Here is a 22751-nt window from a genome sequence, read left to right as displayed (position 1 = left end):
ACAGCAAGGAGGAGAATTCCAGGCAAGCGCAGCGGGTGGGCCAACAGAGTGTTCCGCATCAAACGCTGCTGGCCGTTCCCGTTTCTGAAGCCTCCGGCCGCTTCTGCAGGGTGGCGGGCTCGAGCTCGCAGGACTGGTAGATTGGAAGTCGCTGCTCCGAGTTTGCGGCACCCCAGCATCCCACAGTTGACAGGCTCTGGCTCGCAGGGCGGACAGGATCGGGACTGCCGTCAGTCCAGACTGTGCCGCCCCACACACTCCATTGGTTCGCTTAGAAGCTGCCTCTGCGGTTGGCAGGAGCGGGGAGAAAAAAGTCCTGCAAGTCTCGCAAGTCTGCTACACCCCTCACGCTCCATTGGTCTGGGGGCTGTTAGAAGCTGCCTCTGCGGATAACAGGTGATGGGGCAGGGAGGAACAGTCCCGCAAGTCAAGGCGGCAGCCCGCCACACCGCACTCAGAGGCTGCTCTGCTACGAGGGCACACAGGAAACTCCGGTTTGGATTCTCTGCAGCTCACCGGAAAGATGCAACAGTTGACCCCCGCTAATGGCTTTTGCTGGTCTGACAAAGACTTTGTTTAACTTATTTGTAGTAGGACCATGGGCAGCTGAAAATTGGCTGAAGATTAGGTCGTAAAGAGGCCTGTGGCAGGGGCAGCTGTCCGGGGGTCCAAGTCCGGGATCAGAAACCACCAGGCTCTCTGACAACCCACAAGCACACCACCCCAGCTGGGCCACTCCAGCCAACGCCTGCCAAGGCCTGGTTACGGGGCTACTGAGTTCACGAGGGCTGAGTACAGCTAGCCTTCAACAAGGCACCCCCAACGTGACAGGCCGCCCCACCACACCCCAGCTCAGCTCACCTTGCAGCCGGCAGTCTGAAGAGTCTGGAGAATCGGGCGTCAGTTGCAACTGTTAGGCAGTTAGACTGTTAGGGCTATAGGAACAACAGCAACTGCAAGTGTCGCTCTGGGTGTGAAAAGGGTGAAAATTGGAGCTGCAGGGAGGTTTGTGGTGCTGCCCACACCGCACCACGCCTTGCCGTCCCGGCCCCAAGAAATCGGCTGGAGTCGGGTGAGAAGCAGTGGAAGGTGGCCTCAGCCTCAGCAGCCCGGCACCTACCCACCTTCTGTGGTTCCGGCCGCTACTCTCTCGATGTAGCGTTAACCCCTCTGGCTTTCCTCGCAGCTCCTCACCTCGCCTCACTTCTCCTGCCACCAGCTGCTTGCAGCTCATCACTCGTCTCTGCTTAGCGATTGTTGCTTGTTGTTGCGGCCGCCGTAGTGGTGGAGGTGGCAGAGTGCTTCTTGCAGAGTACGCAGAGAACTGAGAGCTGGAGAGCCGAAAGACCTGGAGCGGTCTCTCTGCAGCACTTGTGCCTCAACTGTAGGAGTCCCCTGCATGCCGTCAGTGGGTTTCAGGCCTCAGCAGAGTTGCATCGCCATTTTAGTTGCTCGCATATGGCCTTAACTTCGCTGTAGCGCAATGGGGTACCAGTTGGTGGGCGAGACCCCTAACTTGCTATCCAGACCAGGGATCACAGTATATGTACCTATGCTGCTCCATGGTCTCCTGGGTTGATTTTTTGAAGGGCGAGGTCTCACGATTAAGCAGGAAGCAGAGAGGAGATCTGGGGTCAGGAGGCCACATCCACGTTGGCTCAGCCACACCCCACCTCAGTCCAAACTTAATTTTTTTAATTTGTTTTATTACATTTGGATATAATTAAAACATTCGGACACTACCCCTGTGAAGAAGAGGTAATAGTATATAATCAGTTCAATCCATAGTACGACATTGAGAGTCAAATTAATCTATCATTTTCCTACATGTGTTTTGTGGACTCATTTTCTCTTTGACCTAGTGTGGCGTCTTGATCCAGGAGACCTTGAAAACATAGGCGTAGGCCCACAGAAACCTGGGAAAGAGAGAGAGACAGAGGCTCATTTATAAGGGACTTTGGGGCATATTACCAAGCAGGGCGATAGGCAATTATCGCCGCTTTAGCGGCCGTTTACGCCCGCTAAGCGGCGATAATTCTATTGCTCTATTAGCAAGCTGTCGCTAACAGCAGTTAGCGACAGCTTTAGGCGATAGCGAGCGGTTTGGGTCCCGTTTTGCATGTCAGCGATATTTATCGCTAATGACATGCAAAGTGGGCGTACCCAACCTGTTAGCGACTGAAAGCAGTCGCTAACGTCGCTATCGCCTATTAGCAAGGTAGGCGTAGCGATGGAAATATTCCCGCTATCGCCAAAAACGAACGCCGGCTCTGACCAGTTCTTAGCCATGTTATCCAATGGGAGGTGGATAACATGGCTAAGAGGATTTTGTCGCTAATGCATGAATATCACTGTATTCTCAGCGATATTCACGCTATTGCCGAAAAATTTATCGCTTTGGAGATAAACGTTGCTAATAGCACGTTATCCCAGCAATAATTTCCGGCGATGCTTAGCGATAAAAAATTCGTTGCTAAGCCTAGTTAGCGATAAATATCGCTAATCGTTGGTAATATGCCCCTTTGAGTGGTGAAACAGGACAATGGGCTTTTGCATAACAAAACAAGCACAGTTATGCCAACATATTGTTCCGTTGAAGTGCTTTGATTTAAAAAATATATATATAGATTTGTACACAACCAAATTACTGAGGCGGGTCAGCAGTTTGCTACAGGCTAAGTTTAAACATCACTTGGTGCCAGTGTACCCTGTTTCAGTGGGGAATGTGTGCGAATAGAAAGGGCTGCGTGCAATAATTTTCTGAATTGTTTTACTAGAATCGTACGACCTAAAGATTGGCCGCACAAGCCCACTAACCCATTCCTTGCTCTTAGTACTAGGACGTAAATCAATTACCTGCAAATTGCACACACATTCCTGCAACATGTATATAAACCCACCAGACAGTTTTGAGGCAGATTACAATCTATAACCTTCAGGTTACACCCGGTTTTCTGCAGCAGGTAGGTAAACTGACCAATGGATTCCACTGCTATTGGATTTTTTTGCTCGTGAGATCAGATTACAGAAGGATTTCAGCTGTAGCAGGTTCACTAATCATTGAAATTAGCTTTATTTGGTAATATGCCATCATCAAAGAGCAGACAATTACAATCTAGATAAAATCAATAAATAAGAATACATTAAAAACATGTGTTAAGACCATTTAAAAGTGCTAATAAAACCCTGGAGAAGGTAACAGAGGAGTCAATTCCACAAGTCTAAAGTTTTAACACCACAAATGATACTAATCAGTTTTAGTTTTATATGAATGTGCCTTATCCTCCGCACAGCCAACAAATACCATGAGACTACAAATACTACACACCGACTAGCGTCGCATTTCAAAATACTTAGCGCTGCTCTGCACGTCCTAACCCCCAAATTACAGCAGAGTGGGCGGATGTACAGATCCAGGGGCGGCCTTAGGCATGTGCAAGCTGTGCACCTGCACAGGCCCACCAAACCCCAGGGGCCACCACGCCAATATGTATCCTTAATATAATAATCCTCTGAGGATGGATACATATTTGTGTGGCAGCCCCTGGCAGGGATTTGGCGGCCTCCGGCTCTGTTCCACTTCCAAACACCCTAACCAACTGGCCTCCGTGGCCTCCACTGGCCTCCGTGCTCCCCCCCACCCCCCCGCCCCCGCCCGGACCCCCTCTTCCGGAGCCCCCTACCTACGCTCCCTGCCCAGGGCCGCCATGAGCCTAGAGCCGCCCCTGACAGATCCCTGGGGCCACAATACACTGAGCAAAAGAATAAAACATGCTCCACTGGATTCATTCACTGAAAAGCATGAGGCACATTCCTCATAAAATGTCCTCTGTTTAGCCCCCCTCCCCGCCTAAATGTAAAAGTAAATAGGGGAAGGGACCAGTATCTAAATTGGATACAACGTTTCCTTGCTGTTGCCGGCACAATATCATCCACGAAATGTTCTAAATCATTTAGAATGTGCGAGTCATATTTTCCTTTTCGGGGATGTCTGCTGTAAAATGCATCTATTTCAAGGAACTATTAGTAATATATGCATAGAGTGAAAGGAGAAAAGAAAGAGAAACTATGGTGCATTTTAATTTCAAATTAAGAAAGATGCTCAGAATCGAAAGAAGCTATATTATTCACAAATTTTAACAAAATATAGTGCAATTTAAAATATTATGGGGAGAACTAGAAAAATGAAATGATGTTTTTCCCCAGTAGCTTGGGGTATTCTTATTGCGTAATAAATACGGAGAAAAGCTGAGCCAGGGTCATTTTGGGGGATGCACGCCATACACCATAACAATATTGTATATACGTAGGGTGGGACGCTGCGATCCATGGGATGTGTGGAAACCTGCTGATGTCATATCATGTGTTGTGCGAGCACCGCCCCCCAAGCCTGAGAAAGCTGGAGATTTGAAATCACACCACTACAGACTCCTCCCACAGCCTGTAGTAAAAAGCACATTGCATTTCTGCCCACACAGAGCTATATCAGCCTTCTGAGGAGGAAGAGGCCTGCTGGCAGGAGCACCCACTGCCCCAAAAGAAAACACCCCCCAAAATTCAAAGAGCTCTGAGTGTCCCTATCTAGCCAAAGGAGACCCCTGCACTATGGTAGCATGTGTGGTGCCGTTACTCTTCTTTGTACTAATGTGCCACCGAGCTGCAGCTACATCTGGTGAGTTTTATTTCCAAACTAGTCGGGTTTAATGGGATTGAAATACTGGGTTATTGGGATTGTATATTTAATTCGGTGTAGAAAAATATTTATTTGCTATGCTGCAAAATGACGATGTTCGCATCTTACCAGTTGTTAAATTGATTTGTTTCAGGTTTGGGCCCCTGCTTATGACCCAATTTATTGTTCGTTTCTATACTTGTTTATTTCAATTTGTGGAACTGTTTCAGAGTGTAACGATATCCCCATGTGTTCATATTTTGGGAACAGGTGGGGAAGTGTTAAAGGGTCAGGGCGATGTGAACTTGGAACCTAGATTGTCCGCTCTTGATTTGCACCCTCCTAATGTTTCCACTCATTTTATGTAAGTTTAATTGTAAAGAGCACAGGATATATAACCCCCTTGCTTGCGTGTGGTGCCCACTTTGCTTGCACGTCTAGTATGGCGTGGGTAATGTGGGGTATATAAAAGGGGTTGGGTGTGGCACTTGTTTCTAGTTCATTGCGATTCTCTTATTGAACAGTTAATTTGACTCCAGCTGCCAATTAGGTAGTCTCATGGATACGAAGCAAAGTTTTTGTGTTCGGTTCCGAGCTGACAGCGGGGCTGTTTGAAATGGTTGCCACGTCAATGCATAGTAGGTTTAAGTTTCGACGCTTGCTCTATATTCATGCAATTGTATGCTGTTAAAAACTTCTCGTACCACTCACCCACACCCCTTCCTTTCACCTTCCCACCGAGTGAATGGGAGGGCGATAGAAGCCGGTTTAGAGCCTCTCCCATTGGGCAACGTCATAACTGCCGATCGCGAGCCCTCGTCTCGTAGCCAATGGACGAGCACAGCGCGTGAGGCCCGAGGGTGGTTCGAGGCGTGGCGACTGGTGGCGCGAGGGACGAGGCGTGACGAATGGCGTTGCGTGGGGCGGTGTCCCCTCTGTTTCCTGTTATACAGGGAGCCCGGCGGGTAAGGGGAGTACTTTGGTCTGTCGGCTGTCATAGGTCGATCCCGCCCTTGGGGCACTCGGAATGTTCTGGCCCCTCGATACATATCTCGTTCTTAGAATACCGTTCCTTTTCGCGAAGACACTCTGTTAACCAGTGACCTTCATTCTCCCAATTGGACCCGTTAGCAAGCTTCCACCTTTGAAAACGAGTAGTGTTTTACTAAATTGTTGACGGTGGCTATAAAAATGTGTTCTAGTCTGAGGCTGGTATCATGCGTGCTTTCCACATTATGGCATCTAACTTGATGAAGTAGCGCTTCGAGAAATACTACCTACCACTTGTTCAGAAATCTGACAGGCGCTTTCATCCTTTACCATTTTAACATTTTAGTGCTCTTTGGATGTTCTCTTCCTTTATTTTCTTTTAGGGCACTATCCTGCCACATTTGGAGGTGGGGGAGTAAATATTTGTTTGCATTGTTTAGTTTTTCATGATCAAACTGCTGTTTCAGTTTTGATGGTTATTGTCTTAACATGTCTAGGGCATGTGTTATTGGATTAAACAAAACCTCGTAGGCCTTTTTATAAGTATATCCAGTGTGGTTTATCTGAACTGGGCTTGCCTGCAGAATACACGTCACGCACATTCCGAAATATTTCCCAGAATAGTAATGGAAAGTTGCCTCCCCTCGTGCAAGAGCGAGCCCCACTAGAAGGCCTAGTTACATCCGGGTTCCTCTTTTTAGTTCGTTACTGTAGAATCACAGGCCCCGCCCTACATGTTCTGCAGTTTGAATAGAATGTCTATCAACCTAGCCGTTTTATTTTAAGACTTCCTTTTGAATCTATACTGATGCACCTGTTGTAAAAAAGCAATGTATGTAATACTAGCAGAAATGCAGCAGAGTGCTACACAATTTTTAGGTTTATGCAGTTGTGCACCTGGCTTTTATACATAACGAAGTTTGAAGCAGAAGTACTGAATATATGTGGAATATGCTTGCAAGGGGAGACTAATATCTCTCTCAGGCGATTATTCCCCCCCCCCCCATCCCTCCTTGTTAAATAGTATTTTGGATCTGCTGGAGTGAGATGTGATCCCTTGAATCAAAAGATGAAGTCCATAGAAAAATAATACTTTTAAAGTGCAAGAATTGCAAACCTGCTATGAACGAGGGTGTGGCAGAACTCAGTGCATCGTCCATTTCCTTGTTTGATCTTCCATCTTCTGCTCAAGTCGTGCATTAGTGGCCAAGCAATCCAATGCCTAGTGTTTTTTTTAGCCATTTGGGGCCAACTTTCCAACTAACCATCAGAGAAGATCAAATGGGAATTCCCTCAAATGTAAGACGTGCCTCAACATTCTTAAGTTGTCAGACACTGTAAATAACTTGTGTAACTCCTTGACGCCACCTCTACCGACCCCCAACTCATTCTTTGCTCTTTTCCAGGCTTATCAGCTGGATGTTGCTGAGACACTTTTCCAGTCCCAGGTTTTACTCTTGCAAATAGTTGTTATCAAGAATGTTAATCTATACTCTATATTTCTTGTTTACCAAACCGGACCACCTTCCTTAAACTACGATGCATGAAAGCCCAGTACTAAAAAGATTGTCTTCGTGACATAGTCACTTGCAACCATATGTATTACCAGCCTCATAAGGAAGAAAAACAGAGCCAGCCCTAGGAGGATACCTCTGTAGGTGGCATTCGTTTTGTTGAGTTTTCTTATTTGATACTTTTGTGGAATACACGCAAGGAGCCTTACTGTTACTATCCTTTAATCCAAAAGGCAGCAATGAGGCCTTGGTATTGAAGGGCTATACCGTGCCTTAGGTGCTGGGAGGGAGGAGGGCTCAAGAACGGTTATAGGTGCAGAGGATACGCTTCAGAACACCTTAGCCTCCCGAGGGGGCAGAGAGTAACTTCTAGTTAACATGTGTAAGCATGAACTCTGCGGTGTGGCTGCGCTGCTCATACCTGATGGGAGACCCCTTTTAGATTTTTGGACTGAGGCAGCAGCTCACACTTGACATGGAGCAACTAGAGAACTCTGTACTGGGTGGCATCAAAGCCGTTTAAATCGCATGAAGAGAGCATGTGACTTAGAGATCTGGCCCATGGGATGAAGGAGGAATCGGTCGTCAGGTGGTTAGATCCATCGCACTTCTTTTGATCATTCCTGTCTTCATCGCATAATTACTTCTAGGTCACATGCTCTGTTCATGACACGTAGATTACTTGCGTTTTGTATCCTTCATGCAGGACACACATCCGGGTTTCTTCATACAACACTCCCCTGCTAATTGGGCCTTTTTCTGAATTCTATAAATGTAAAGAAAAATCGAGTGAACTCATTATGCTCTAGGCCTCTGGAATGAAGGAGCTACACAGGCCTGACCTCGGGCAGTCTGAGACATGCGAGTTGGGTGAGCTTCTCACACTTGACAAGAGCTGGCTTGATGTCTGGCCTGGTATGGACTGTTCATACATACCTTGAACAGCTTCAGATAAGCTCCAGGCTCTTTAAACTACTCACGTCTGACCCAGGCTAAATTACGATTTCTGGTTTCTGTGGGCTACTTCCCCCAGATATGGGCAGCTAGAGATGTTGAAGTGTGGAGACATTTCCTTGCCTTGCGCTCTCAATTATCTCCTCGTTTCATGTGATATTGACTTTTCCTTGTTGTGGCCTTAATGCACCTTTTGTATATTAAACCTGGGCTTGCCAGGCCTACCTGTGTCTTGAAATCACCCTCCTTATTGCGTAATATTAATATTCCTTGGGTGATTAGTATTATGCAGAGAGATGCTCTGTTTAAGGAGTCCAGTTGGGCTAGTGCCACGGATAGGACTGGCCAGGCCCCTGCCTGGAAGAACACACTCTTAATTGAGGTGTCTTCAATGATCTATAAACAACCCTGCTGGGTTGTCCACGTTATCGACCTTGGAAAGCTAAAAGCATGATTAGGCTCAAGGTTTGCAAACATTTAGCAGACTGGTTCCTCCTTGGTGTCTCAGTCTACCGTGCTATAGCTAAAACAACGACAAAATAAAAAAAAATGTCACTGGTTTGGCGCCCCTTGTGACCTTACACCTAAACAGTGCCTTCCCCTAGTATTCCACTTTAAAGACACTCACGCTTCTCTTGAAGCTGACACGCCTCAAGATGGCGTCTTTACATCTTGTATGCAGAGTTGTTAGGCGTGGTAGCTCTGTGCACGCTGCAAAAAGAATATAATATGCACGTACTGCTTAAGTGATCAACTTTCCCATCGATGTTTTAGTCTGCATACTTATTGTATGGCACTCAAGGGTGGACGGGGTGATTGCTTGTTATTCTAACTGAAGAGACACAGTAAGCATCCTTGCCTTTTTAATAACGTTTGTACCAAATGCATGTTTTGTATTGATTTCATCGACAGAGGTGGGAAGTGGTGCCTCGCCTGCCTTGCAGGGACCCCCTCATGTGTCCTGGAGGGTACACGCAGATCTATATAGCCAACGCCTATAGATCCCGAATTATCTTACCCGGGTCTAACCTTGTAATCTTCTTGGTAGAGACTGATCTCTGCGGTAGATGCATTAACCCGCTGAGCAATAAAATACAAAAACATGTGTGGATTCTAAAGTGAGGGGACCCAATGCGATGAAGTTTAACTGCAGTTAATTACAATGGCTTGTTTTAATTCCAGTTATGTCGGACCACTTGAGAGCACCTTGGGGTGACACAAACTTGGAGAAATATTAAACACAATAAATAGTTTATTGCACTGTCCCTTGTCTTAAGTTTTTCAGTAACTTATTGAAAAGTGACATTTTGATAACAATTCGTGTCTCGCTATTTTCATGTTTTTATTAGTTGTATATATTTGAACTACCATGGTCCTGCAGGTCGCCATAAAATGGAACCCAGCTTTCCCTGCAGGCTGCAGAAAGATTGATGTTGATTTAGTACATACTAATAACTTCAGAGTTTCCATTACATTAATTTGCAAAGTTGACTGGGCAATGGCTGAGTGAATATCAGCTAGAGCAAGTCTCCCTCAATTCCAGAAGACCATTTCTATTGGCTGACAAACCTTATGAAGGGAAAATATGACCCCTGTCTGTACATATCAGGCCTTGTTTTTGTTGACCTTTAGCTTCCAACCAGCTTTGGTCTTCTGAGAAACTGTCGTCCAAACTACAACTTGGGCAGAAATATATAAAGAACTGAAATCTGCAGTGGCGATAAAACACCGTTTTTTGTGTCTTCATCAGTGTGCCCTACATAGATTGATGGCTTACTGTCTTCAGGACATGGCTATCATCTGGGACTAGTCAGTCCAAGGCCTGGTTAGGCAATCCGCATTTGCAGTTAATTTGTTATTAAAGTCAAACCTATTGGACCTGCGAAGACTGTGAAGCTGCTGGGGGCAGTAACCCTACTCCATTGATCTGGGATGGTGTGGTGGCGCAGTTGGACCCCCCCCCCCCCCATCAAGACACGCATCCCTTCAATTCTGGGTATTAATTAACTTGTCAGGCGCATAAACATTGTGCAATGGTATTGGATTGCTCTTTACCTACTGGAGTGCCAGGGCAACAATGTGCTGGAATTTGGTCACTCTCTTGACTGGCTGGCTGGTATTTGTGCTAAAGGGTCTCTAAGTGGTGAGACTGCTGTTACCTGTTGCTGTTTCACCAAATTAACAATCTACTTGAACTTGGGGCTCTGGTTGACTTTTTTTGTGACCGCATCATGGGATTTTGTAGTGGTATGGTTTCCCAAATTTGCAACATTATTTCTTATACAAGTCATGGAAAAAGACTGGAAAATTCTGACCATGTACATCTGCCTTTCCCTCCCCCCTCTTTACCTGCCCTTTGTGATATAGACTTTTAGAAAATGCCCTTGAAAGCCTTCGCGCTTGCTATAGTGCATTATTAGTATTTATTCTGTGTTGCCGCTGACTGATTAAGTATAGAGAGGGACAACACCTCCTATAACCAGAAAGTCCCCAGTTAATGCGAAAAATGTAACTTTCACATTTCCCCTCACTAATCTGTTTGCCCCATTACCAAGACGATCAATGTCTGCTTGGGATGCAGGAATTGTGTGTATCCCGGGAGAGTAAAGGATCCTTGATTACCACAACTGGCAAATGATGGACCTTCGATTTTAATTACTTTATTCTTCAGTGTATCTATTTTGATTGAGTTCAAGGGGTTTTAGAGGATTCTCCTTTAAAAAAATTAGGTTTATAGATTTGTGCTGCCCTCTTGTGGTTCCTTAAAAACGGCATTCAAATCCAAGATATTTATTAAAGACACAATGAATCTCGGAAATATTTGAAGGGAATGTTTCCTTTCTTTAGCTGTGCTAGACCAGCAGTGTCCAATGTAGGTTCACGAAGACAGAAAACATGCTTGTCTACAGAATGTTCACAAAACTCACATTGACGTTCAAGCAACCGAAACTGAATTTCTTTACATAGCCGGTGGTTATTATGAAAATCTCAAAGATCCAACCCTCTTGCACCTAGATTGCGCAAACCTAGTGCAGGCAAGCCAACTCCGGCTGTAGATCAAAACTGCTAGAACCTTCACTGTGGAATGTTCTCTTCGATGTTAACTCCTTTATAGTGTTTTATACACGCTCGCTCTCACTCACTCTACTATGTGGTTGAATGAGCCTGGTATCCTACTCTTGAGTGATTATATGTGAGGGACTACCATGAGAGTGTGACATAAATTGTGACCCACTCCAGCTTATATTCCGATAACCTCCCTGTTGGCTGCCTGCAGCCCTCATGTGATAGGGATGAGGTTTGCTTCAAAGAGCACGTGGAGGCTTATGATAATTAACCAAAGTAGGCCATCGCATATTGACTAAAACTTGGGACTTGCAAGCTACCTTCTAAACCACATCTTCATCGTGCACTCGTGCGACCTGGTAGTGCCTGAACATTTTTTCTGTGCTTTTCCCCCACACTTTTATAGAGGAAAAAAATAGAACTTGCAAAAAATGTAGTCAACCTCGTTTGCAAATAATTACATTATTTTCCTAGCTGTCCATTGTGTATATTCTTTTTCCAAAGCTAGTGCCTGCTATTCAGTTGTTAGATTCTAGTCACAAGCCTCCCTGTGGCAGCACTGAGCCTTAACCACCTCCCCATAGTTGCCTGTTGATTGGTAGTAAGGCCTGTGGTGTGATCCAAATTCCTCCTCCTTTCCTCCCATATTCTAGCACCGCAAAGCCCAAGGCAAATTTGGATCTGGTGGAGCTGCATGGGTTTGCCCTTGCTGGAGGTTTGCCAATGGGCGGGGCTCTCTTTGCCCAAGGAGTAGTTGCTCCACTTTTGTGAACATAGTGAACTCAAGCTTTTAAGGTGGTGACTCAGCTTCACTGGGTGTGCCACTGGTTGCTTATTTCCCCAAGAAGGTGAAAAGTGTCACTTCATAAGCAGCAGTGTGGTGAGTTTTGCCACGTTTGCACAGCGCAGACTCCTTCTGAAGATAAGAAATGACTGCCCAAGAAGAAAGTGCTTGAATCCTTAAAACAGCAGCACAACATTATCAGATTTTTATATGGCTCGCATGTTACAGCTCCCAACATTGTTTGTAGATACTCAGCTAACCACTTCATGAATTGCATCCTTTGTTAGATGTTCTATTCATAAAATCTAAGTTCACGATTGTCTAGACTGCCCCTAGCGGAGTTGGATTGTCCCGAAAGAAACCTTGCAGAGCCTGTACGGTGTCATAGGTGGAATGTTGTCTGTGTTGAGATTGAAATTACTTTGCTTGGATGCCTTGCTGAGGGGTTTCCAGGTAGGCGTGCTGGAGGAGCATGCTTTTTGGTAGTATTCAGAGTTGTGGGTGTTACCTTCCTTTTATGTACTTTAAGAAGCAACTCTTGGCCTTTGCTGCTGAGGCTTCCTGGTATGATTATTCTTTTCTTTTTTATTTTCTTGGAGAAGTACTATTTTTCTCATTTGATCGCTGATGCTTGTAGGTTCCAAAGGCCAACCTTATAGGAGGCTAATAGGAACCAATAGTGGTATTCTTACAGTAGAAATGTCGAAATAAGTGTATTCCTATAGTTGGATCGGGATTAAGAAAACCGAGGGTGAGCTTTGCAGAGTTATGCTGGGCTATCTATCTATCTTGAATATGAGGCTCTACATTTCTTATCTTATTCCTGCAAAGCCGACCCACCCCGACTTGTACAGAACAGCACATGAACCACACCCAACTCTACGCTTCATTGGCCTGTACGGCATCAGCCCATTAATGTTAAATGCCCTCAAGAAGGGTGGGGAACACTTTGTGATGTTTTCGTTTAATTTGTATGATGTAAATGGACAGGGTTCTTCTGGTATGGCGGAGCAATGTGTGAGCAGCATCACAGCGCTGATCTTTTTACAAATTGCAGAACCAGAGAAGGGGCTGCATCAATGCAGGCGTTGTTTGGTACAGTGCCTGGTTCAGAAGGTTTACAATCTAATGTGAAGATGAGGCTAGTCAAAAAGATTTGAAAGTGTAGTTTGAGCTAATGCCTTGATCTAAAATTTGTCATGACTTACTGTAGAATCGCAGCACTTTATGGTCCACTACCATTTCACAGATTATATCAAAGCCCACCGTTTTGAATCGTTAATTCGTGTTATTTTTTACTTTTTTATAATGTGCTGCTGCTTTGGGTCTGCTCTTTTTGCTTGGTAGCACATTAACAACCGAAGCGCTTTGACTAATGGTTTTCTAAATTGCACTTGTAATTCATGTTAGAGAGAGAGTGTATCTGTTCCAGTCCAGCGATCTTAAGCTGTCCTATGTCAGGTTTCAGAAGATATCCCCCCCCCCCCCCTCCACAGATCTCACTCTACCATGTCATGCGAGTACCGCACCACATCTAGAGATCTCGAGATTTCCCATCTCCAGGGTGAGTGCAGTATCCAGGCCAGAGATCCTACGCTTGCCTTCTCAGGTGCAAGTAGCTGTCCTACTCTAGAGATCTCAAGCTCTTCAATGTCAGGTGTGACTAAATCCGAGTTTGTACATCACAAGCTCTCCAATTTCATGCGGGTTCATCTCATCAGACATTTTTTTTTCCTTACAGTGTAGCACTTGTAATTTTGCTTTTCTCTTGAGACGTCCTTGAGCCAAAAACAATGGTGTAACCGCTGCTTGCTCTGCGTCTCATGCCATGAGCTCTCTGGTGTAGCAAGCTTTTACCTAGACCATTCTGTTTTCTGTGAATGTGTATTGATGAGGCCAAAGGTTACAGCCGTCCATCAATCTGAACTTTGTATCTGCCTTCCCCATCATGTAGGTGTTGCAGAGTGTGGCCGAAGTGAGTTCCGTTGTGGTGATGGAAAGTGCATCCCGTATAAGTGGATCTGTGATGGCAGCGCCGAGTGCAAGGATGGTTCCGACGAATCGCAGGAGACCTGCCGTGAGTACTGCTAGCCCTTATGACCGCCATATGGTCTTCGAGTTGGCCTCAAGGCTGCATTTGCAAGCTCTGTGCTGTAGTATTAGGCATTGTTTAATCTCCTTGAGGAACATGGACAATTTGGCTTCTTAATTCCCTTACTTTGGCCAAAATAGCACTTGGCCTACATGAAGCAAAATGCTGATGGAAGTGACAACCTCCAGATATTCACAGTTACATTTAAACTGGTTTGAAGAAATACACTTTGAAAAAAAAAAATCTTCTTCATTGACTTCTCAAGTGAAAAGTTGACAGGTCATGCCTTACCAATGGCTTCCCGACTGTGTGCACGGGCAGGTCGTGAATTAAATAGTATGTAAAAGCCTACTAAGGCTGGCCTAGAGCCAGCAGGCTGTGTCATGCCTAGACAACGGACTCTGTTGGTCTCCTGTTTCCAATAGTCCCTGTCCACTGGGTGCATCTCTGAATTGGAATTTAGTTTTTGAAGGGGTGTGTATTGGGTTTTTAATGTCCCCTTTGGTTTAGAACACACAGATGTTTGAGGAGGAGCAGGTCCCTGTAATTTGTGTCCTCTGATCTAGTTTGAGCTTCACCAAAGGAGTATGTTAAGTCTGTTTTAAGGCCATAAGCTGGTACTAAAGAGACAGGGATTCAACATCGGTCTGGGTTACAATGAACTGTGAAAGGGACACCTTGTTACCTTGCCACTATATTGCAATTTTGAGTAGGCCCGGGTTCTTAGAGAAACAATGTGTGCTCACCACTTCTCTCCACTTTTTCTGCAGGGTCTGTCACTTGCAGGCCGGAGGAATTCAGCTGTGGAGGGCGAATTAACCGTTGCATCCCCATGTCATGGAAATGTGACTCTCAGGCGGATTGTGAAAATGGCTCCGATGAAGAGAACTGCTGTAAGTGTTGGTCTGAAAATCCCGGGTGTTTTTAGTTTTTTCCCCCACTCTTTGGTTTGTGTAAGCCGGTTATTCCAAAATGAAGTGCACTCAGGAGAAGACTTAGAAAGAGAGAGTAATGAATGAGTGCTGACAATATGTTTGGTATTTGTTGCCAACCATGGCCGCATAGACATAAGACCATAGGCAATGGATCTGCTTTCTGCATCACTGCACTGTTTCCAGGTCTGACTTTTTTCTTGCAGTATTAAAATTCCAATTTTGAAAACTATTGTCATCCTTAAAATTCTAAAAATGTCCCTGTCAAAACTGCTATTTAGGCCCTCTGATCTTACTCTTGCCTCCTTTTAATCATCCTATAGGTACATGCCTTTGTCGCTTTTCTCTTAAAGCAAGACCTGCTTAGGGTGCAATTGTCACATACGGCAGCTGTTTCTCTGCCAGAGTAAGAATGAAAGAGGGGCAATGAGGTTTTAGTACCAACACATTTTCCCATAGACCAGAATGGGGAAATCCCTTTGATACATCAGACCTTTAGTCATTCGCTGGACAAGTGAGCTCTATATGATCCCCGCTTTGCATATTTAGTCTATCCTTTTGGCGTGGGATAAGGGTGACTTAGTGTGTGTATAGAAATAAAGCTGTTTTGTTCTGTTCTTACTGTGTGTTTATGGCACTTTTTTTCTCCCCCCTTGACCAGCACCCAAGGCGTGTGCGGATGACCAGTTCCAGTGCCGCAGTGGGAAGTGCATTTCAGTGCAGTTTTTGTGTGACGAGGACCATGACTGTGATGATGGCAGTGATGAGGAAGGCTGTCCCCCGCCCACCTGCGGTCCTGCCTACTTCCAGTGCCAGAAAAGCAGCTCCTGCATCCCTAAACTGTGGGCCTGCGACGGTGACGATGACTGCGATGACGGTTCCGACGAGTCGCCGGAACACTGTGGCGAGACTCCAGCGGCCCGTGAGGTGAAGCCGTGCTCGCCACTAGAGTTCCACTGCGGCAGCGGCGAGTGCATCCACATGACCTGGTATTGCGATGGGGGCTTCGACTGCAAGGATCACTCGGACGAAGAAAATTGTGGTAAGTCTCCAGGATATGGCTCTTTCAGGCAGCTCGAAAGTGGAATTTGTTTCTTGGCAAATGAGGTTTAATCTAATCTGGTCTATTGGGCGAGACCTTTGAAAGAAGACCACAGATTACATGTCGTAATTGCTTTACAATCCATGGGAATGTGGGAGTGAATGAACGCTGTGTACCAAGTACCAGCTTAAATGTATGGCAAGCAGTGTAGGGTTTGCCATCCAAAAGGCTTGAATGTCACTAATTCTCCTGGAAGATATCTGGCTTTCAGGAGTAAGGCTGCCTCGTCAGGGACGTCCTTCCCCTAGTTGCTGCAAACTCCATTTGTGTGTGTGAGCACAGTCCAAAGAAGATGGAGTCCACACTGGTACCTAGCCACTTTTATCTTGCATATTTTGTGTCTGCGACTCTAGCTACCTTTCTTATGTGGTACAAGATGCATTTGTGTCAAGAAATTTGAGAAAACAAGCTGCCATGCTACACATTTGAATCGCTGCTTGGATACTGCATGTTTGCAGACTTTAAGGGTGAATTGCCTTTTGAATGCAGTAGTAACACCTGTTATTGAAAGTGCTTCGAAATGGCGCAAGTGTGGTGTGAAGCACTATAAAATGCATTATTATTAAAGCAACCATTTTAATAGGTGGAATCAACTTTTTTCCTAATATAGTGAAGGCGACCTGCAGGCCCGATGAGTTTCAATGCACTGACGGGGCCTGCATCCACGGCAGCAGGCAGTGTGACAAGGAGCATGATTGCAAGGACTCCAGTGACGAGATTGGCTGTGCAAATGGTAAGCTAACTGGACCTCGACAAATGGGCTCAAGTCAATGTGATCGCCAGTGCTGTGTCCCAATATTGTTCAGCCTCCAGTGTATTTGTCTTCTTGTGTAGCACTGTGTGCCAACTAATGGCAACATTGGCTCCAATTGCGTAGTACATTCATGTGTAAGTCACGTACAACTGTTCCTTGTATGATACTACAATAAAGGAGGCGTACATGGTCAAACCTTTTTTCCATGGGTTTCCAGTTTCCTTGTGTTTGATGTAGATGGTGTCCTGAAATGGATGCTTTTTCAATAGCCTCAGATGGGCGTAGATGAAATGTCCAGCCAGGCTTAAAACAGTAAAAGTCCCAACTATGGTCTTTATCGCCTCAGCAGGAAAACCGAAATGATCTAGAACACTGTGACCCCTGCAAGTGCTTTTTTGTTTATTGCCTTGTGAAATATAAGACCAATGCGCTTAGCACTTAAGAAGTGCTTCCTTTTTAAAGTGGCAAAAATATTTTTATAAATGAATCAAGCTACTTTAAATTGATATCCCACATGTTTTTTTTTTTTTTTTTTTAAAGTTGAAGGTTTCTTAAAACTTCTTTTGAAATCTTAAATTTGCTAAAAAAATATATAAAATTCCTCATTACCTTTTTAACTAACGGATCATTGCTTTTTCCTAGTCATGAAAACTTGCTGAAGAACCAATCTATTGGCTCTTTCTGCCTCTGCTTAAAAAGTTATGTAGTTAATAAACTTTTAAGCTAAAGGTTACGAAAAATGTAAATGGAAGTGTTAAACCATACAAACTTAGGGCTTGTTGTAGACTTTGACTTACAAATGCACAATATACTGATTCACTTGTAATCCGATAGATTTGCACGTTTGTGAAAGAGCACCGGTCCACCAAACTCTAAATTGGGCCCTTAGCCTTTCCTGATGGTGGAAAGCCCCTTGGTTATATGCAGTGTTCCTCCTTGAAATCGCACGGTGAGGGAGTTGGCTAGCTTCCCAAATGGAGAGTCAACTGAGCTGGACGAGCTCTAGCGAGAAGTGGATCAGCAAATAGTTTAGCCTGCTGCTAGCTCTCCCTGTTTTGTCTTTCCGTGTGTCTGGCAGTATGTTTTAATAGCAACGTCTCTGAGGCATGTCTGTTCCACAAGTGACATACTGGACTAAACTGATTTCGAGGGTCGGCGTCGCCGAATGCTGAAGCTGTGTTTTAGGAACGAGTAGTAAAAGTGCATTGACTATTCTCGCCAAATATGTACTGGGCCTGACCTGGGCCAAAATTCAGCTATTTGCCTAAATAATTAAAATTAGTCCGGTTTAAAACAGGACTTTAAATCGCAGTCATTTCGAAAATATAATTATTTAAATTGATATGAAGATGTTTGCTGCTGATTATTAGTGCGATTGTGGGTTTAGTTAAAGAAGTAGTGTATCAATTTAAGTGGAATAAAATCAACAAAGTAAATCACATTTTTCACTCACCAAGTGCATTTATCGAGCTTGGCACTTAAAAAATTGAAGATAAATTGTTCATCTTTGGGTAAATCCTCAATGATGTCTTTATTATTCATTTTACTATTAAGTGGCTTTAAGCTCAGCAGTGGGAAAGGAATGTAGAATCATGGATGTTTTCGGAGGTGTATCCCCTTTAACTATAAAGAATAAGGTTATTTGCTTTTGTGGTTCAATAACGGTCTTGTGAGGGAATTAGGTGTATCCAGTAGATAGGCGTTACTATAAAAAATAATATATGTCAATACATCTCTGCGTGGATTGCTGCAGCGTTTTTTGAGACGCACTCTCACTCCAAGCACTGAAAGTTCAACCTTGTTTTTTAACTTTGAGGAGGAATGTGCGTGTGATGTAGTAACTTTTATATGAGTGGTTCTGAAAGGCCTAAAGACCCGGGGCAGAGCAGTTTGCGTCGGGTTAGACTGACTTTGAATGGCAGGAAGTGGTTGGCGGTTGACTATTGGGCACAGCCTGATACGTGACCAAATTACTTAGACCTTTCAAAAGCACGATCCTACCAAAAACCTTTCTGGTTCCTTCTATTAATGCTGCTGTAGGCAACAACCCTTCGCTGAGTGCCCTTCAAAGGCTTTAAGAAGGCAATGGGGCTCAGATTATAAATATTCTTGCCAGTCAACACTTATTCATCATTACCTTCTCATTCTCTCTCCAGTCACCAAGTGCGAGGGGGCAGACAAGTTCAAGTGCCGCAGCGGGGAGTGCATCTCCATGGACCAAGTCTGCAACAAATACAAAGACTGTCGCGACTGGTCAGATGAACCTCTGAAGGAGTGTGGTAAGAGACCTCTGACAGTCAACTGATGCTACAGAGACCTGCTTGCGTGGAGTGATTGGTGTTGGGATATGCAAAGGGTGAGGAGTATGTGCAGAAGTAAAGGGTGGATTACAGTTTCCTGTTGGGTTTTCAGACCAGGGCCTGGGGGATGTGGATTGATAACAAACGTCAAGATACATTCCCCTCTTGGCAGCTGGTTTCAATTCTACCGCGGTGGATAGTGACTAAACTGCCTTTTACGATACCAAAGGGGATGATGGACGGAGCGTTTGAGCAAATCAAACACTCACCCCCCAGTCAACAGATCTGGGTTTAATCCATCATCATTCTTTAGCTCACTCCACCACCCCAGTTCAGACATGGCCATATGCAAATCAGTCTGACCTTGTGCCTCATGGGAACAGTGGCAAAGTGAGCAAGGGACCAACGTCTGGGCATGCCCTGCCAAATTGGGGCGAAAAAAGAGATGCCAAAGGGGGTGATGGACTGAGCATTTGAGCAACTGCCTTTTGGTCACCTCCTGGCTCGTGTACCATTGAGTCTATCCAGACTGGTCATTGTGCATTACGGAGTGAAGTCTAGCTCTTGTATGCCAAGACACTCTAGCTGTCTGGTATGTAGGTTTTTACATTTGCTCTCCAATGCTTGGGAATCTTGTGTTGAGATCCTCTGCATTGGCACCCCATTTGACCATTGCACATTAACTATCCTGCACTGGATGGTCATTCCTTTTGGGAGTTGGCTTAAAAGCCTTGACTGCTGTACTTCTGAGAATGCATTCACTCGCCAGAGATTTTCTACTCTGAAGAAGATCCATTACTTCTCCTTTTTCCCTGAAGACTGTTCATTTTGTAGGCAGGGCAGGTCATTGGCTATGTTTGAGTGTCTTTACTCCTGCTGTTGCTGTAAATGCCCAGTGCGCCTCCCCTCGAGTCCGAATCTGGACATGCTTTGCTTTATTAGTATTGGTAATTGTGTGTGTAACATTGTGCTAATGAAACACTATACTTTGCAGGTGAGAACGAATGCCTGGGAGGAAATGGCGGCTGCTCGCACATCTGCAAGGACCTAAAGATCGGCTACGAGTGCATGTGCCCCCCTGGCTTTCGCCTTCTCGACGGCAAGCACTGTGAAGGTAAATTCTCCAAGATGCAATCTTCTGCTCAAACTGCACCCCCATTATAAACTTTGACACAGAATAGAAAAAGTGACGGTAACTTGGTGCTGGGCATGTTCCACTCCACAATATTACAAATTTACAGTAGTTGACAAGGGGTGTGCCTTAAATATCATTTTTGGTGCCGCAGTGTGGACATCGAAACGACCAGCTATTGTAGTGCTGTTCTGGTTATGCCACAATGTTTACTGAGCAGGCTCTAAATTTTTGCAGAAATTTGTTCTGATAACTCTAATGGCGCTACCGCCATTGCCCCACATTTATCAACAACATCCTAATCTGGCCCTACTGACTTCAAAATGTTTTATAAAACAGGCTTTCACACAACTGCAAAACAAACTTACTAGTACGCATCTCTCCTTGAGGAAGTGAACATTTCATACCGGAGACTTTTTTTTTTGCTTTTAAATTATTTGTACAACTCAGTTAAATATTTCATAATTTATGTTGGTACTGGATTTGGGCATGTGGAACTTGTCTGGATCGTAAATCTGAATGGAACATCCCTGTGGGCCACTCCCCTCATCTACCCTATCTGGGAGTGGGGAGGATTTAAAGGAGAGGGAGAAGTTTCCGTTTTCTTAATCTATAAATGTTCTCATTAATGATGGGCAGTTTGCTTGTGGAATTGTGTGTCCTAAATGTTTAATTTGTTCATATAATTCCCTCTTGACTTTTTTTTAAACTTCTCGTGTTTTTTTTTCCCTCCCTCTACTCTTCTTCAGACATAGATGAGTGCCAAAATCCCGACACCTGCAGCCAAATATGCATCAACCTGGAGGGAAGTTACAAGTGTGCTTGCAACGAGGGTTACCAGATCGACCCGGTGTCCAAAACCTGCAAGGCTATTGGTGAGTAGCAGATGGCTTCTATTCCGCTTGGTTGGTTTTGCTCCCCCATAACCCTCAGCAGTGGCCCTGGCATTCTGTTTTCCTAGTCTTGCTTGATGTGAGAGCAGCTGAGGCTTTTAGGTTGCTTCCCAGCTTGTTGTCTCACAGACGCCTTTTTGGGCACATGCTTTTGTATTACATTGGCTAGCAGCTTCCAGATGTGGTAGGCAACTTAAAACTTTGTTCAGAGTCCAAAACCGCCTGTGTGTTTGGGTGCCAGAGTAGTGAAATGTAAAATCCAATAGGAGGTATACGGGGAAAGTCACTCTATCTTGTCTTATTTCCTTTTAATCTTTCTTTAATCTCAAAAATGATACAAATTAAAAATCAGGGTGCTGTTAAAAAAACCCTCTTTATTAATTCCTTGAATCAAAAAGTACAGCCAGCACTCGCGTGTTTCGACAGGATAACCCTCTTCCTGGTGACTGAAAATGTGCCTAATTAATTTGGTCAAAAGTGTTCCAAATCGCAGACGTTTAAAAAAGAAAAAAAATCTATTTCTCATTACCCCATTCCGGTATTTGAGAGAGGGCTCCTCCCAACTACCGTCCCGTGTACAGCATCCCAGTAAATTAGTTTTGGCTTTAGTTGGGAGACGCGCAGAAGGCAGCTGGACTTCAGGAACCGCAAGGTTTGCTTTAATTTGCTTGAGTGCGATTTTTCTGCTAACAACCCGAGGTGCAAGTTTGATTCATCGCTTCTTGCTCCTCCAGGTACCGTGGCCTACCTCTTTTTTACCAATCGACATGAGGTGCGGAAGATGACGTTAGACCGCAGCGAGTACACCAGTCTGATCCCGCGGCTGAAAAACGTTGTGGCTCTCGACATGGAGATCGTTAGCAATAAGATCTACTGGTCGGACCTGTCGCAGAAAAAGATATACAGGTGAGTTTTGATTGGACCGCGAACCGGAAGTGCCACCTCTCCCAAAGATAATGTCACTTCTAATGCGTTTTTGTTTAGGCGCAATGTAACTCCGTCATTATCTGCTTTAGCCAGGGGAGGAAAACTGTAATTTTATTAATTTATCTTCCCGTTCCCTCTGATATGCAGTGCCTTCCTAGACAAAGCCAACAACTTCTCTCACCATTCCACTGTGATCGAGCATGAAATCAAAGCGCCCGACGGCATCGCCGTGGACTGGATACACGGCAACATCTACTGGACCGACTCCGACATCAGAACCATCTCCGTGGCCAACACCGACGGCGCCAAGAGGAGGACGCTGGTGAAGGAGGGGCTGGCCAGGCCCAGGGCCATCGTGGTGGACCCCGTTGAAGGGTACGGTTTGATGGAGCCCTTTAGGGATGTAAGGGCAGAGACCACTGTTCAATGAGCAACTTCTTCCGTCCTGTGATTCAAACGGAGAGAGGTTTCCAAGCACGATAATGGTGTCTGGATTCAGGTCCCCTCCAGAAATGTTGTTTAGTAGTTTGATATTGCCTGTTAGGGAAGGTGGTGGGCCTGAAAGGCATATGACCTGATAAAGAGGGTGTTGTGGGCCTGATATGACCTGATGGGGAAGGTGTGGTGGGCCTGATATGG

The 22751-nt window shown here is 45.0% G+C and overlaps 1 protein-coding gene across 2 annotated transcripts in view; it reads left to right on the top strand.

Moving 5' to 3' along the window:
• The first annotated feature begins 4392 nt into the window (after positions 1-4392).
• The window catches only part of LDLR (low density lipoprotein receptor), a 31115-nt gene continuing 12756 nt past the window's right edge, over positions 4393-22751 (top strand). For both annotated transcript variants that reach the window (XR_015309330.1, XM_086961499.1), the window contains exons 1-10: positions 4393-4672; positions 13935-14057; positions 14843-14965; positions 15666-16046; positions 16717-16839; positions 19017-19139; positions 20155-20274; positions 21042-21167; positions 21920-22091; positions 22260-22487. Coding sequence is in view for 1 of the 2 variants with exons in the window: in XM_086961499.1 (XP_086817625.1) it covers positions 4606-4672; positions 13935-14057; positions 14843-14965; positions 15666-16046; positions 16717-16839; positions 19017-19139; positions 20155-20274; positions 21042-21167; positions 21920-22091; positions 22260-22487 (1586 nt within the window). In the remaining variant the exon portion in view is untranslated. The remainder of the gene's footprint in view (positions 4673-13934; positions 14058-14842; positions 14966-15665; positions 16047-16716; positions 16840-19016; positions 19140-20154; positions 20275-21041; positions 21168-21919; positions 22092-22259; positions 22488-22751) is intronic.

Source organism: Lissotriton vulgaris, chromosome 1_1 (genome assembly GCF_964263255.1).
Source record: "Lissotriton vulgaris chromosome 1_1, aLisVul1.2, whole genome shotgun sequence".
Lineage (NCBI taxonomy): Eukaryota > Metazoa > Chordata > Amphibia > Caudata > Salamandridae > Lissotriton > Lissotriton vulgaris.
The sequence above is the reverse complement of the archived record's forward strand: the minus strand, read 5'-3'. Positions and strand labels throughout refer to the sequence as shown.